Consider the following 17,077-nt stretch of genomic DNA (forward strand, 5'->3'; position numbering starts at 1 on the left):
GCATGTCCTCGTGCGGCAGCTTCCACATGTGCCTTGTGGAAAACCAACTACAGGCTGGTGCTTGCTGCCTTCCGGGGAATGCCCCTGTGCAAGCCTGTGATGTAACTGCAGTCTTTGCCTTGAGACCAGCTTGGCAGATGAGCAGAGGTTGAGTGTGGAGCCTGCCTGGATTCCCAATTCTATGCTTTTGAGAAATGAATCCGTTTCAGTGTTATTTTAACTGCTGGGAGGGGCCTGGCATGGCTGGCAGAGGTGGGGAGTGGGGTCTAGCAGAGGTCTTGTTCTTCTTTGGCTGGTGTACTTCGATGGATGAGGCTTTGGGGTAAAAACTGGGAAGCGGAGAAAAATCCGACTTTCCAATTGGGACCGTCCTGCCAAAACAATGCGAGCTGTTATGACAACCGGCTGAGGAGGTCTAACACAGGAACAGCACATGGAAAGGGGAGGCTGTTCCCGGACGTGGGGAAGGAGGAGCGATGTGGGTCTGGGAGCCAGCAAAGGGGGACTCCATGTGGTGTTTAACCCTCCTTGCTCAGGTTTCCAGGGAACGAGCTGGGCTTGGGGCTGGCTGTGGAGCAGGGGTTAGCAAGTGTCCACGGTGGGTCTGCAGTCAGGAGGAAGCATCGTATGACCACAACACAGCGTGGCCCTGAGCAAGTTCGCTCCACAGAGTAGTGCGCATAGCCCCTAGGTTTGCCACTCAATACAAACCCTCTATTGTTACTAACCAGCTATAAATAACCCCGTCCAGCACAATGTCTCATCCAGGAAGCAACACAAATGCAGCTTTTGACTCACTGAGCTAGTGAGAGCCAAGCCAGTTCCTCCAGCCAAAAGCCCTGATGATGCTTTGCTTATCACTGGAGAGGAAGGCTGGTCTTGTGTGGCAGGGCAGCTTGGGGAAGTCAGGAGTCCAGGGCTGTGATCCTGGCTGCAGCACACAATATCCACTCGGCTTTGGACACATCATTTGTGGCCTGATACTATTTTTTTTTCTTCCCGCCCCCCCCCCCCCCACCCAATATTTTGAGCACTTTGAATCTCATTGACTTCTCGGCGTGGTTTGAACGTCAGGGTGCTGATTATCTTCGCTTTGGTTTCCCTGCTAGCAAATAGAAGTTGGAAAGAACAATAATCCAGAGAGGGCATCATAAATGCATTTCCACTGGGAGGAGGGCTTTAGTTAGATCGGGTCTCATCTCTACTGGGGCTGGCATCGGCTGGTGTAAGTCAGCCAGCTTCGGTGGAGCTTTGTTGACCCTGCAGGGGTCTGCCGGGACTGGAGCTTGAAGAGCTACAGTGCATGGTTTTATTGTTTCCCCCTTTTCTTTCGCTGCCAGATGCTTGAAGCTTTCATCAGCCCCGACGAGTCGCTGTCTGGGAGCTGCCAGTCGCTGGACAGATCTGTGGACAGGTGAGTCGTGAGCGTCACCGCGTTCGCAAGCTGAAACGCAGCCTCCGCTCCGTGGCAGGAGAGGAGCGGGGTCAGTGGCATTCCCTGAGGCCGAGGTTGCCGTTGGGAGGAGGATGCACCTGAGCAAAACAAATTTATCTTGAATGCTGCAAAGCAGATCATATCACAGGCATCTATGCAATGGTATGATTTGAATTGCCATAATCTGAGCTGGACAAAAGTAGCCGGGGATCTGCGGACAGCCTGGCGTTGTGTGCCCAGGTTTTCTGCTTCGGCCAGATCCCTCTCCTACCCTCTGGCTTTCTGTAGTCACCGGGTCAATACTTCTTTAGCCTCTCCGTGCCTCCTCCTACTCCGGCCTGCTGCCTGCTCTCCATTGACCGCTTGGAAATTCGGCAACCCCTGTGCACTGCCAGCAGCCACAGACGTGTCAGTCAAGGTGCTGAGGACACCAGACGAGCAGCAACTAAGTTTAGCTTCTCAGCAGGAAGCAACTAGGACATGTTGTACTAACACAGGCTGCAGTTCAATAGTTGGTGCGGCCGGTTGGTCCAAGCTCACACGTGCACGGCAACTGTACGTCTGCTGCTGTGCACGGTAGGCTGTGTATAAGACACAGTGTCCTTTCGGGAAGCAATATATACTTTTTTCCATCTGCATGAAAGACTTTCTTCCCCACCCCCCCCTCCGCCGCCATTGCTTTTGCTGTACAGCATAAGGCTGTATTCCGGCAGGTCTGCGTTGTGCTGATTTGATTGTGTGGCATGCTTCGGGTTTCCAGCTCTGCGTGCTTTGGGTCTGTCTCAGCATCAAGGTCCGTTTCCTTTTTGTGGCTTTTAATAATTTCCTGTGATGTATTTATTCATTGTTACGGCTGTATTGGAGCTGGATTCCTTGCGCTCCCAGCCTCTATGCCCCGGCTTCGCTTTTGCGTAGACTTTGCTAGGAAGAACGACAGAAAGAGCACAGCCTGGTTCTAACGCCTTATTGTGAACCAAGAGAAGAGCGTTAGGAATATTTGTGAGAGGGTAACATGGCTTGGTTTCACATACAAAGAAGCAGGCAGCTGTATTCGGTCATAGGGTCTAGGAGCTGGAAAAGGGCACGAGGAGGGTTATGTTCTTCAAAGGCAGAATGAGTAAGTATGCCTATTCCTGCAAAGCCATAGCTGAGCCCTTGTAACCAATTGCTGGAGATGGCATTAGCCTCAAGAGGGCAGAGCTAGTCACCAGGCATGGTGACCAGTCTGATGCTAAGAAATAACATGACAAATTGCTCTTCACTGTAGCAAACCTGTTATGATCAGCTTTGACGTGAGTAGATTTCGGAGCACTTTACAAAGCGGTTTCCTACTACTATGCACATTTTGTTAAAAGGGAGAGTGGAAAAGCAACCTGTCCAGATCACCCTGTTGGCCCTTACAGAGACAAGGGTGAAATTAGGGTGGCTGAGATCCCCTTGCAGTGCTTTATCATCTTCTCAGTGTCGTTTAAAGACCTTGAGACTTGAAGCACCAAGCTCGCTCTCTCCCTCCTGGTCTCCTGGGAGGGTGTGTGTGCCCGGTGGTGGTATGGACGCTCCTGCGTGAGGAAGGCGGGGGGCGATGTTGCAGAGAAGGGGAGACCCGCATGAGTCAAGCATGACTGAAGGACTTCACTGTGTTCATCCGTAACAACTAAGCAACGTTCACAGAAAGCAGAGTTGTGTGGTTCAACGCCTGACGTTAAGGGAAGAGAAATCTGCAGCCCTCCTTCTGTGCCGTCGTGTGCATAGGTGGTGTGGTCTTTGGCCGCTTCGTTTCAGCCTGGTGACTGTGTTTCTTTCCTGTGGCATCCCTTTTGTTTGCTGCAGCAACAAGCTGTGACCCAGCAAAAAAACAGTCTTCGTTCTTGTGCAGGTTGAGGATGGGAGCTCAGTTGGGTAGACTGGGCTGATCAGTGCATCTTGTGTGCCTGTCCTTTCTGCGTGTAATCACTTTCTAATTCATTCCACAGCCTTTCTGATATAATAAAGTGTGTATCTTTTTTTTTCTTTTTTTTTTTCCTCCATCCCTTTGCAGCCCTCCCTTTACCCAAACCCCTGTTCCTGGAAGGAAGAGCCATCCCAAAGACAGTCTTGATTGCATGGGTAAGCACTCTTGGAGGTTTGTATTTGCTTAAAAGTATAAAAAGCATGTAGTAAAGAGACTGGATAAAGGCTATTAGAGAGACGGCACTGCATGAAAAGTAATTAAAACAATCAAGCAAACCAGCTCCACTGCTTAGGTTACACTTCAAAAATGACCCTGCAATGATCAAACACAAGTGTGCTCTAAAATCAAAAGACCCAGAGCATCAAACGCAGGCAGGGCTGCTCGGGTCATCATTAACCTTTCTTGGCTCTGCAGCAGTAGTGGTAGCACTGAAGAACCTTTGGGGCCGGTTTGGGAATCCGTTTACAGCAACAACAGTGCACACTGGGGCAGCAAAGGCCCTGAAGTAAATGGATTAAAGCAAATAAAGCTGTTGAAGGATCAGATACGAGCTGTGTGTTGGAAGATTGTGCTGAGGGGGGGCGTCTTGCTCTTGTATTTAGAGGCAACTCTAAGATGCCGAGAATGCGGAAACAGCCTTGTGGCATCACCTTTTCTTTCTGTTAGTTCCTGTGAGTTGCACTTTCAGGATCCTGAGTTCGTGCATAGCAAAACCCGAGTCCTAAACTTTCTAGGGAATTATCCCTCTTCCACTTGCATTAATAATAATCCGTCGTACCGCAAATGCTGTTAGAGACAGTGCATTGGTAACTTGCAAGGATCGTAGGTTACTGCTTAATCACTTATAAACATCCAGCTGGTTAAGTCATGGAAACTCTGTAATGTTGTAATGACTTTTACTATTAAAAATGAACAAATGGCAGGCCGCCTGTGGCACGATAACTCGGTTCTGGCCCGAGGCAGGGTTTCTAGATTGAACCGTAGAGGTGAAGCTGCAGTCAGTCCACGTCGCTGAAGGTTTTAATACATCCCTAGTGGTAGGGGAGGTGTTCTGCTTTGAGACACCACTCGGCATCGTCGCTCACACGTGGCTCGCTGAGAACCTTTTGACCTGTCCCTGTTGCTTTTCTTGCTGACCATATTTCAGCCATTATGCGTTCCTCCTGCACGCTGCTGTAATGGGGAAATCATGCTGCAGCGCGGCCCAGGCCAGGAATGGTCTCCAAGGAACGGCTGCTGGCCCCAGGCTAAGACAAACAAACAATCAGAATGGACTGTGTCATTAGAGTTGGAGGGAGGAAAAACAGGAGGTGAAAGATGGGGGGGGAAATGACAGATATTTTAATCTCAAGTTATTCAGTGCTACCAGCAATGGCTTCCTGTGCTGTGTTTTTTTATTAAAAAAAAAAGTCCTTATCTTGCACGTCCATCCATCAGTCTCATAATCTCTATCTAATCTAAACTCTGATGATCTTTAATCCCTTCTGTATATTCTATCTTTCTAGCATTTAATCAAAGTAAATATACAAGTTTGGAGCTCTGGGGGTATAAATTGGTCTCTGGCTTTCAGAGGTCAGGAGTCGCATCTGAGAAGCAGGGGAGGGATTGTCCGGTGTTAGCCAAGTGCCGGGTTTTTGTATTTCCCTGGAAATAGCTGTTATCAGAGCAGAGTTTTGGAGTAGATGGATCTAGGCTTGACCCTGCCCAGCAGTTCTGTTTCCACACTAATTTTTACGTTTTTCCACGTGCGAATAAGGTGTTTAGTGCTCTGTTTTGGAAACCAGGCATTGTCGATGTTAATCCCCTGACTTGTATTTGAACAGTGAGGGCCAGGGTCCATAAAGTCAGTGGTTAAACCTCTGTTTGCTTTAGGGGGGGACCAAGACCGCTGTGCGTAACCCTCCTTTCCACTAAGGAGCGTGTGACTCCGGACAGGTTTCAGGATGAGCCTTGGGGGGTGTCTGGTTTTGTAAATGAACAGTTTGTTACCTCGTTCTTGCCTGTGAAGACGTGAAGACCAGAATGCTTTCCTATAAGAAATGCTCTGGGCGCTTGATACTGAGCTGAACTCAGAAATGCCTTTCTTCTTCCTTCCTGTCAGATTTCGACATCCCATTCTGCGAGAGATTTGGGAAAGGTGGGACCTTCCCAAGGCAGTACCACCTCTCCCAAAGTCGCAAGGACTACAGTGATGGTAAGGAAATGATGGAGGGTCGGGGAGGGAGGTGCGTGGTCTGGGATTTTGGTGGTTTGTGACAGTGCTTAGGACTGTAAGACTTGGGAAGGAGAATTTTCTAATAAAAGGAGAAGAATCAAGTAATTTGGGATTCACTTGCGTATTCTGAAGAGCATCCTCTGTGAGACCTTGCAGGTCTGCTCTTGGGAAGCGCTGAGGATCTCCAGGATGTGTGAAAGTCAGTGCTCAGCTCCTCTTCTCCTTATGCCTACTGTTTTAACTTCGCCACATGGACGGGCAGCATTTCTTATCCCTGGCGATATCAACCTGTTCCCCTAAATTGCTTGCTTTTGAGGATGCTGGTTTATGGCCTTTACAGCAGGTTTCTCACAGAGCTGTACGAAGTCTCTGAGCAATTTCGGGGTAGCAGTATCTGTTCACGTCTCTGTTTTAAGCTGGTGAGCTTTAAGCTTTGGGGACCACTCCGTCACCTCGTTGCTGCTCCTTCTTTCGCTGTGTCAGACTGTAAGTGGTGGGAGGCAAAACTGAGTAAGAATCAAATTCCCTTGGAAGAAAAAAAAATACGGAGGACATGCAGACAGCATATTGAGCCTTTCAGAATGAATTTAATCTCTCACTGACGCCACCCTTGTGCAAGCAGTTATCATGAGATGTGGCACTGCTTGTGTGGTCATTTGTATTGTGGTCTTAGGGGATGCCAAGGATAATTTGCAGTGTAAATCCCAGCCTGTTCAGAGTTTAATTGTGATTAATAACTAGCAAAAAACCCTAATGTAATTAAATCGTTGGAAACATTCTGCATTAGATGTAATGCCTGCTGTTAACAACTCTTAAATTGAATTAAAAACGTTCACAAGGCTTTGCTTCAGTTTCATTAAACTTCTTTTGTTTAATTTAAAGAGGTGCATCACTGGCTCTGGGCAGTGACGTGAGAAGGTGGTGATAGGTAGATCTAAGCCGGTGTGTGTGTTCTTGCTGTAACTCTTCCCCTTTTCTCCTACAGGCCGGAGGACTTTCCCCAGGAGTTACTTCCCACAGGAGAACCTGTTTCAGCTTGTCCCTTCTAGCCGAACCAAGAGCTTTAACGGGGACAGCAAGCTCAGCACCTTGCAGTACAACGAGTACAGGCCCAAATGGTGGAACAATTGTGAAAAAAGCCTGCAGGTCTTCAGCACCTCCCCTACGAAAGCTAGGAACTGTAAGTGAATCAAAGCCGCTGGTGTCTGAGGTCTCAGTACATCTAGGTCTCGGCACAAAATTGAGTTACCATCATCTGCTGAGTTACTGGCCATCAGCTAAGCTAGCCGTGTGTGAATGCACCCTGATTCCATCCCCAGCACGGAGCAGACTGCGCCACTTTATGTCTCAATGAGGAAGATTTAGTACAACGCGCTGTCTCTTACCTTGGCCTTGAGTTGAGAGCGTGCCTGGGGTCAACTGGTGTTCATCACGTGCTGAGTTGCAGAAAATTGTTTGTGTGTTGGGCTGTCAGTGTGCTCACGCAACAGAAGCTTCCAGGAGACTTGGGATGTGGGAGCAAATGCATCCTTGGCTTACATTGCTATCATCCCAGCACCCAAAGATGGTGTTGCAGGCTGCTCTGGTATTGCATGACTGCCCGAGCTATAGAGATTGGTGCCTTCTGGGCCTGTTCGGTGGTGGGTAACAACCTGGGAATGAGCAGTGAGATAAAACTCTTTGCTGGTCCCTATCTGGGTTGCTGCTCAGCCATGCTGCATCCCGCCAACCACTCCTATAGCAGAGGAGAGAAGCATTCGCTAAGAAAGCAGCTTTTGGAGGAAGGACTCCTAAAGAAATGTGACTTTTCTGGGACCTGTTTCTGCTTAATACTAATGCAGACTGGGAGACATCCCCCCCCCCCCCCCCCCCACACACACACACATACCAGCAGCACTAGTACAATTAAAACTGGTTTGTTGTGGTGCCCCTGGGAGAGGGTGGCTCATTGCCTGCCCTGGTGAGCACATTGCGAGCATGATCTGCAGTCTGTAGGGGCAGATGGACCCTCATGCCGAAGTCTCCCTGCTGTGCTCTTCTCTCAACCCTCTCCTCTCTCCCGTAGCCCTGCAGGCACCTGTGAACTGGAGGCTGGGGAAGCTGCTTGGAAGAGGAGCTTTTGGGGAAGTCTATCTCTGCTACGATGCTGACACTGGCCGGGAGCTGTCGGTGAAGCAGGTGCCTTTCGACCCCGACAGTCAAGAGACGAGTAAAGTGAGTATGAGGGCAGGACGGCGTTCTGCAGCATGTTGTGGGACTGTGGGCTGGAGGCTGAGGGCAGAATGGCAGAGGGGTCTGTGTCCCTGATGGGAGGCAGTGCGTGTTTGCCCTCTTCGGAGTGGTCCCCAATGGCTTGTGGCCATGCTCTGGTGACCTCTCTACCTCCCAGTTCATTAGTCATGTTGGCCCACTCCGTCTTGGGTATTGTCTCTTGAAGGTCTGTCTCTTCCTTAGTTTCAGCCTTCTTGCACCGTTCACTTGCACCTTCTTGCAACATTCCTGCTCTGGGCGCAGCATTAGCTTCGCTGGTGTCTTCGTTCACACCTTTCTGAAAAACTCCCTGAGCACGAGTAAATAAGCAAACCTGTCTCAAAGCCAAGCCCTCGTGTATCCCGTCTGTCTTTCTCCTTACCTTAGGGCAACGCTCTTCATTTCTGAGCCTGATGCCCTCGTGGGCAGCTTCACGGGCATTATGAAAAGAGCGCTCGGCCTCAAGCAGTATTTGGATAATCTTCCCAAAGTAACCATTCCCTTTTGTCACGAAGTGTGGCTGTTTTATTACAGGAGGTGAATGCCTTGGAATGTGAGATTCAGCTGTTGAAGACTCTCCGTCACGACAGGATAGTGCAGTACTACGGGTGCTTGCGGGATCCTGAGGAGAAGAAACTGTCTATCTTTGTTGAATACATGCCAGGGGTAAGCGCGGTTCCTGCTAAAGATTGTCCTGACTGACAGAGGACAGATTTAGACTGCCCTGGAGCTTGGTGAAATTTGGATCTGGCGTTAAACTCTACAGTTGAGCTGCTCTATCTCTGATAAGCCAAACCAAAACAGTGGATCTCAGCATCCGTGTGGCTTGGGAAAGCTTCGGTTGTGAGTCAGATGTCACGGTGACGCCCCTCAACATGCAGTGGGTGAAATCAAGAGCCTTGAAGGCAGGTTTTAGGTTTGAGTCCTGGAGCAGGGTGTGTTCCCATTCTGGAATCTGAACTTGGTGAACATGGGACATGATCCAGATCTGGCTCCAAACACTGTGGCCTGAGCCCGTCCTTAAGTATTTATTGCAAATCCCTGCAGGAAAAGCTAATAGTACAACTGTCCACCCACAGCTGTCACCAATTATTTACGGCTTTCAGCACGTGTGTATTGAAAACAGTGTTACTCACTTGAAAGTCGTCCTCTGTTCAGGACAGAGCTTTTCGTTGGTAGCGTTATCCTCTCATGCAGGAGTGGCTTCAATTTGTGACTTTGCTGATATAGGATGATTCTACCTAGGGAATGATGATACGGGGATAGGATGATTTCCACCTAGGGGAAAAAGAAGATCAGGAAGCTTTGAGGGTGTCTAAGCAGGGGCTGGAGAATGCACGCAGATTAGTTGAACATCTCTTTTTTCCGTTTGTGAGCATGTGAGTTACCTCAGCCATCCAGAGAAAGTCGTGGGCTGGTATAAACCAGCATAACGCTATTTACATTGCTGGAGAGGATCTGTTCTCCTAAGTCCCGCCTGTCCAGCTGGATTCAGTCCCCAGAGTGTGGGAGAATAAACCCTTGTTTATACAGAGATTTGTAAGGTCAGAAGGGACTATTAAGTCATCTGGTTGCAAATAATTTTGGTCATTAGTAAACGTGCTAGAAGCTCTCCTAACACATCTTGCACGTGAATAATCAGGTGGACTTCCACGTGTTTGAGTCCCTTCAAAGCCCTATCCTCCCTCTGTCCCTGCGGGCAGGCGTCTCACTTCCAGGCCTTGCCACAAGGCACGGACCCAGAGGAGTGAACCCCGGGAGCTTCACCGGTCCCTTTGCCACTTATTCTGCAGCGTGCCGTTGTTTGTTAGCGGCCAGGAAACCAACATTTGATGCTGGGGCAGTGTCCAGCAGGGCTGGAAGTTGAATGTTTGTTTTTTTAATGATAAACCAGAGCTCTGACCAAATACAGATTGACTTCCGTGCTGCAGCAACGGCTCATTTCACAAAAGCAGCTCAGGGCTTTAGTTTCCAAGGCCAGTGGAAGTGATTGAGTTCCCAAACCTTGCAGGACAGCAGCTTTGCAACGCTAGGCCTGGACAAGCTTGTGACTTAACACAGCCAACTTGGCAAAGTCTTCATGGGGCCAACCTTGGGTCCACCATTAGTCTGGCATTCTTATGATTGCCCCCATTAAATAGCTGACTGTATTTTCTGTCCTTCCCTGACCATAAACAATTTTTTTTGAATTTATGCTTGGAAAACAGAATGGCCTATTTGACCACAGCCTTGAAGACCCCATTTCCCCTTCTTGTTTGATGTCCCTCCATCAGGGTGAGGGAGGCCAGGATAAGAAAGCTTGTTCGGGTTGTGGGTGAGGGAACATACCCTGCATACAAGTTGTTTGGGGGGCTAATTTCAGAGCATCTTGGGTTACTTCAGCAGCACTGTGAAAGGGAAAAGAGAGGCCCATCCACAGGATCACCACCAGCCTCAAAAGAAGGCCAAAACAGTAGTTGGGCAGAGCAACAGCAGAGGTGGATGGCTGTGGAAAAGCTGATGCAGTTTGAGTGACTGACTTGGAGCACAGCAGCTCACTGTTCCCTGAACACAAGGCCTGTGGCAGTCTTGGATCAACCCCGGAGCTGCAGGACAAGCAGAAACAGGATGAGTGTCCCCTCCTGCTCTTCAGCCAACCTGGATGCTGGAGGTAGATCTGGGTGCGACCTCTCTGGTTGAACCCCAAATCTGCCTCTGGTTCATCCCTGCTAAAACCCAGCTCCGGCATAGTGAGGGACATCCCTCTATGTGGGAAAATGCAGCTAAAACCAAGGGGGTGAACGTCTTGCAGATGGTAGGTGTCTGCACCCCTGATTCCTTCCCTCTTCAATCAGTAAAATCAAACCAGTAGGAACCGGCGTGCCTGGGTCAGAAATTCAAGGCTGGGTACTTGCAAATTGTCTAACTTGGGTCTTGTTGAAGCAGTCCCATGTGGGGCCGATCATGTCCCTCAGAGTCTGTCTGCCTCATAGCAGTGGGTAGTCCTTGCTGTGACAAGTTGGGGGGTGGGGAGGCTTCAGAGAAGACTGACTCATCAGGTTGGCCCTGAAGAACTAGTTGAGCTGATCCTCTCAGTTGAGTTGTAACTCCTCATCAATCTGGTCCTTCTCCATGGGCTATTGGGGATGTCCAGCCACTAGAGGGGGAAAAAGATCTGCAGTGTTGGCAGAAGGTAGCACTGATGTGCACCAGAGACCTCTTTCTCCACTGGCATCTGGGACTTTGAGGACAAGCCTGTGCTCCGTTCAGCACTTAGTGGATTTTTATCTTCCTGTTTCTAGGGTAAAGTGGCTTTTTTTGAGATGGGAGTGGTCGGGAAAGTTTAAAAAGTCACTGCGATGTGGTACGTTGGGTTCTGCTGGTCCTTACAGCTGGTGCGTGTTGTTTCTTTGCAACAGGGCTCAATAAAGGACCAGCTAAAAGCTTACGGTGCTCTGACCGAGAACGTCACACGGAAGTACACCAGGCAGATCCTGCAGGGAGTCTTCTACTTACACAGCAATATGATTGTCCACCGGGACATTAAAGGTGAGTAGATAATACAGAGAGGCCTCTTGCTTGCTTGGATTTGTTCAACCCGATCTCCCCCACCCCAAAATAAATTATTATGCAAAACATAGTGCTGGTATTCACCAACTTGAACCATGAGAATCCTGAGCAAGCACCTGAAACCAAAAATCTTGTGCTGTCCTCCTGCTTGGGAAGCCCAGATTTGGTGTTCTTGAAAGGGATTATTGTTAGCTGCCCTTACACATCTGAAAACCTGGTGTAACGTACCCAAGAATTGAGAGGCCCTGGTGACCAGAGGGATCTGAGGGTCTTCCGCTGCCCATGTGCGGGGAGGATGATCTGTTGTCTCCCACTCACTGCTCGCTCTTGGGAAATCTGCTGACTGAGACTGTCCGGGAGAGCCGATGGGAGCCAACCCCCTTGGAGAGCAGCTGCCTGAGGAGAAGGGGGGGGGTTGCGTAATGCTGAGTCCAGCCCCTCAAAGCTCCCTCATGTCCAGCTCTTTGCCTTTGCCCTCCCTGCTCTCCTCACTGTACCCGCTTCAACTCAGGTTGCTGCTTCATCTCTTGGGGGTTTGTTTTTTTGTCTTTTCACCCCTAGGTGCCAATATTTTGAGAGATTCTGCTGGAAATGTGAAACTTGGAGATTTTGGGGCCAGCAAACGCATCCAGACCATCTGCATGTCTGGGACTGGGATTAAATCTGTCACGGGAACGCCATACTGGATGAGCCCAGAGGTTATCAGTGGAGAAGGCTACGGAAGGAAAGCTGACGTGTGGTAAGGAATACGATAGAAACCCCACCACTGCCGCTTAAACAAACGACCCCTTTGGGAAGTTGGAGCAACAGGTATTGCTGGTAGTTGGAAGATGGAGCAGTGCAAAGGATGGAAGTGGGAGCTAAATGTTAAGATCAACTGTGCAGATAGCCAGAGGGACCACGTTGTAGCTGAAAGTCCCAAACAGGAGCCATCAAAATCACAACTTGCTTTTGGAAGCTCTTATCGTGTCTGAGGGCCATGCGCAGCTCAAGCCCGTAGCTGCTCTTTAGTTCTGGAAAGCACGTTGATAACAAAGTTTGCTAAAGGAGCTGCTGACTTTTAGTGGCTCTGAACTTAGGTCAGCTGAACCCAGCTTGGAGGCGGAGGGGGATCTCGTGCAGCCTCTCAAAAACTGCCGCCGGGTGTTTGCGTGTGGCTCGGGCACAAAGACGACCAAAATTACTGGCTGCTTGTGAATGTTTTGATCTGTGGAGATCCACAGATGTCAGCTGGAGCCTAAAAGAGTTGGGATAACGCTTCTCATCCTCCCGGGAAACGGGGAGGAAGCACTGTTTTCGCAGTGTGCTCTCCAATGGGTGCCCAAGCAAAGTAGGGTAAACAAAAACTGGTCCCTCCCCTGGACCCCTGGTGAGGAAACCCAGGGAATCCTTAGTAGTTAGCCCTGCACCGGCTGCTCCGGCTGATGGGGGGGGTTCAATTTTTTAGGAGCAACTATGAATGGAGGTGGCAGAGAGGGTCCCTGCTGAGACAAGGACTCCTCGGCAAGCACAGGAAAAGCTCTCAGGCTCTTTTCTGCTCATCCGACGTGCTCCTTAGATGCACATCTGAGATGAAGTCAGATGTAGGTGAACGCGTTTCGTTCCGGCTCAGCTTCCTGGGGAACCATGTGCTATTGCTGAAACTGTGACGTCTAATCCTGGGCCTGGGTTTCCCTTCAGGACATGCTCCAATAAGGTCCCTCACGTGCTTTTATGAAACTTAATATCTGCCCATTAACATAGGCAGAAAAGCCACCAGCTTTGGGGCAAGGCTTGCAAGTTCCCTTGCTAGTGGGAGCAGAGCGCCCTGTGCCAAGGACCAGTGTGACCAGTGAGCTTCATGGGCCCACGCGTACTGGAGACGTGCCCCTGTCTCCCACAGGGCTTTGCTCCCTGCGCAGTCCGTGCCAGGCAGGGGCAATCCTAGAGCCGATTAGACTTCAGATGCAGAGCCACCCAGTCCCTTACCCGCTGTCTCACCACCGCGTGCTTGGCATCGTTGCAGGAGTGTGGCCTGCACCGTGGTGGAGATGTTAACGGAGAAGCCGCCCTGGGCAGAGTTCGAAGCCATGGCGGCTATTTTTAAAATCGCCACCCAGCCGACCAACCCCCAGCTCCCCGACGGCGTCTCGAACTCCTGCCGCAACTTCCTCAAGCAGATCTTCGTGGAGGAGAAGCGGAGGCCGACGGCCGAGGACCTGCTGAGACACCCCTTCGTCAACTGTGGGCTCTGAGCCCCTGGCAGCGGGGATGGGGAAGTGCCGGCGGGAGGGGGGCGGCCGTCAGACCCGCGGCCTTTTGCGCTCAGCAGCTCAGACCTCCGTCCTGGGCCGTCCTGGCAGTGCCCCCCGCGGGTACCTTCTTGCTCGGCACCGGCTCGGTACCCACCGCGTTGTTGGATTTCCAAGCTGCGCTCGGGATCTTCGGCACTGGGAATTCAGAACGAAGAATTTTCCCGGACTGGGCGGGTGCTGGCTTTGGACCAAGTAACCTTCTTGCTGCCAGCGATGTCAGGGTCGTCCCCTCCTCGCCATGTTACTTATCTCTTGGGGAAAATACGGCGAATGGGATCTGTCCCGCCGCCCCCAGCATGACAGCGACGCTGGCAGCATCCCTGGGAGCAGCGGAGGAATAAGATGCTCAGTGGCGATCACCACCTTGCGCAGGGGAACAGACAGAGGCTTCAGCCAAGCCGGAGGGAGATGATCCTCAGACTGCACAGTCGGGGGGACCCGAGTGTCCCCGTTCACACAAGGGGACCGAACCCTCCTGGAGGTCGCGGGACCAGCCGGCGTCTCCAGCGGGGCGGCCTTTAATACTGTTCTGTGCCTTAAGCGGTTACAATCAAGGAGTGATGCTCAACTCGGCACAAAGCACGGAGTCGGGCGCAATGATGCAGCAGCCGTGTTGACTTTGCCTTTGTGTGTGCGTGCGTGTGTGCGTGAGAGTCGTGGAAGAAGGGGTCTTCTCGGGGCGTGGGAGGTCTCTGCGGGGTACACGCATGGACGGATGCCTGGGACCTCTGCCACGGGCACTGCGGAGGGGTGTTGAAACGCTGTCGACGCCTGCGGTGGGCAGGGCTGAGCACCGGCCCCTTCCTGCTGGGAACAGCCAGGGTTCAGACAGGGAGAGCCTTGGCGAGGGCGGCTCTCTGCTCGTAGCCATCACCCTGCTGACCCGTGCCCACGTGGCTGCGCTGGGGCTGGGAGGGGTGCCAACGTGTTTTGGAAGCGCAGCTGCAGGAGGAGCCCAGTGGCTCTCCGTAAAACCCAAGCGGGTGCCTAAAATTAGGCAGAGAGGACCGGCACCTGTGGCCGGGTGTCTTCTCCTCCGTGCCTCGTGGGACCAGCCCTGAGGACGGGGATGTCACCTCCGCGGGGGTGCCAAGGGAGCAGCTGCAGGCCCACGAAGCCACAGGCGGGGAGAGCCGGAGCTGCTTCCATCGAGGGCAGCTGGAAACAGATTTCTTCATGCAGCATATACCTGAAGTTGTAGGAGAAAATGGGCCAGTTGAAAGCAGAGTTGGGCTACAGCCTCTTTGACTAGCCGAAAAACCTGGGGAAGGAGCAAGCAGAGTCTCTGGAAGCTAATTAATTAACCAGATCTTGGTTATTTTGGGCAAATTAATTGCACCATCCCCCCTCCCCTTTCCCTGCTGCATTAGCCGTTTCCACTTATCTCAGTAAGGGTTAAATAAGCAGATACTGGGGTGTTGCCAGCTTCAGGCCAAGGAGTCACACACAGCCTTATTTTAATTTTGTTTTTTTTTTAAATTGCAAATGCAAAGTGGTGCTTGGACTGAAGGGGAAATTGAGAAATTGGTTGTTCGTATGACTTCACGCATCCTTGAGTTCTTCTGCGTGGAAGGGATGAAGACGTCGCACCGCTGCTGTGGCGGTGGGAGCGTTTCCTCGGCCGCAGCTCCACAAAGAGACGCAAAAATTCGAGTTATTTCAATTTAAAGAAAACCAAGACCTGGTAGTACTAGGGCAAATTAAAAGAAGTAGTTAAAAGGGTTCCTGGAGGCCAGTTCCTCCCCAGGCTGGGCTGTGGCGAAGCTGGGGCGGGGGCAGCACTGGGGGGTTCACGAGCGTGGTGGTGATGGGCAGCTCTCCTTGGGGGGGTAAAGTCATCCCCTTCCTCTGGGGGGAAAAATGAAAAATTTTATTCTGTGAATAGGACCAAATCCATCTGTCCCTTCTGTAACATGGGACGGATGGGGAAAAAGAAAAAACAAACAAAACACACAAGAAAACAAAAATAATCAGTGTTGGCTGGGAAGGATTTTTGTCAGAAAAGTGTGTTTTCAACAAAGCTTAAAAAAAAAAAAAAAAAAAAACCACCAAAAAACAAAAGCAACCCAACCAACCCGTGTTTAAGCTGTTTTCTCGTCTTTCGTTGAATCTGTTCAGGTTTGATTTTCTCAGCCCTTCGGTGGTGGGTGGGTGTTTTTCCTTCTTTCCAAAGCCTTGAGGGGGCAAAACGGGGCTCCCGGGGCCCCTAAACCCTCCCGTGGATGGATGCGGCGTGTGTGCGTGCGTACGTGTGTGTGTGCAGGGGTGTGTGCGTGGGTACGTGTGTGTGTGCGGGGGTGTGCGTGTGTGTGTGGGTACGTGTGTGTGTGTGTGTGCGCGCACGACTCGCTCCTCAGGTGCCTTTGCCTTTTTGTTTTTTAAAACCCTTGCAGTGTTCTGATGTACAGAATGGAACTAGGAAAAGAGAATGTAATATTATGCCATGTAAAGTTGGGGTTTTTTTGGTTTGTGGTGTTGTTTTTAGTTTTGTTTTATTTTGCCGCTTATGGGGCCCAGTGTCTTTCCCTGCCACGCGTCCATGGGGAACTGATTTTCTCCGGGGGGAGGCTGGAGCGGGACACGTCCTGTCCCCTGCACACCAGTACAGCCCCTTCCCCCTAGGACTGGTCCCAGTAGGCAGCAGCTGTTGGGGGTGCAAGGGGCCGCCTGGCGCCACCGTCCCGGGGGGGCGATACGGTGGGGACGGAGCTGGGGGCTCCTGAGCGTTACTGGAAATAATGAATCTGGGCAGCTCTCGCACCCCGCGGCTCTGCCCGTCCCTCTGTGCTGGCAGCTGCTGTCCTCAGGTGCTCCAAACACACCGGATTTAGATTTTTTTAAAAAAATGTATTTAATTTTAATTTCTTTTTATTTATTTATTTTCCCTTTAAATTTACCTTAAGGAAAATTTTTCTTACTTTTCTTATTTCTAGTTCTTCTTTCTTTCTCTTTTCTTTACTCTTTCTCTTTTTCTTTTCTCTTTCTCTTTTTCTTTTCTCTTTCTTTCTCTTTTTCTTCTCTCTTTCTTTTTTTCCCGTGTTTTTTCTTTTTCTCTTGCTTTCTTTTTTCTCTTGCCTTTTTTTTCCCATGCTTTCCTTTTTTCTCTTCGTCTAGTATGTTTTTTCTTTTTTTTTTTTTTATTTTATTTTATGGCTTTCATTTTTTCTTTACCAATGCATTTTTAAATTTATTTGAAATTTACTCATTTTACTATTTATCTGTTTGGTTTTAATCCGGTCCCTGTTTGCCCGCCTCGGTTTATTTTTTGCGGCTTTGGGGGAACTTTCCGTGGCCGCGCGCGGCGGGAGGCGGGGCGCGGGGTGGGCCGGGGGCGTGGCCATGCAAACGAGGGCGTGAGGACATGCAAACGAGGGCGTGAGGAC

The 17,077-nt window shown here is 50.6% G+C and overlaps 1 protein-coding gene across 1 annotated transcript in view; it reads left to right on the plus strand.

Moving 5' to 3' along the window:
* Nucleotides 1–16,514, plus strand: part of LOC128905604 (mitogen-activated protein kinase kinase kinase 3-like) — an 86,108-nt gene extending 69,594 nt beyond the window's left edge. The window contains exons 9-17 of the mRNA XM_054191893.1: nt 1,341–1,414; nt 3,474–3,541; nt 5,488–5,580; nt 6,587–6,781; nt 7,667–7,815; nt 8,386–8,517; nt 11,250–11,379; nt 11,962–12,139; nt 13,406–16,514. Coding sequence (XP_054047868.1) covers nt 1,341–1,414; nt 3,474–3,541; nt 5,488–5,580; nt 6,587–6,781; nt 7,667–7,815; nt 8,386–8,517; nt 11,250–11,379; nt 11,962–12,139; nt 13,406–13,634 — 1,248 coding nt within the window. The 3' untranslated portion in view covers nt 13,635–16,514. The remainder of the gene's footprint in view (nt 1–1,340; nt 1,415–3,473; nt 3,542–5,487; nt 5,581–6,586; nt 6,782–7,666; nt 7,816–8,385; nt 8,518–11,249; nt 11,380–11,961; nt 12,140–13,405) is intronic.
* The last annotated feature ends 563 nt before the right edge of the window (nt 16,515–17,077 follow it).

This window comes from Rissa tridactyla, chromosome 2 (assembly GCF_028500815.1).
Source record: "Rissa tridactyla isolate bRisTri1 chromosome 2, bRisTri1.patW.cur.20221130, whole genome shotgun sequence".
In the NCBI taxonomy this organism is placed as follows: Eukaryota; Metazoa; Chordata; class Aves; order Charadriiformes; family Laridae; genus Rissa; species Rissa tridactyla.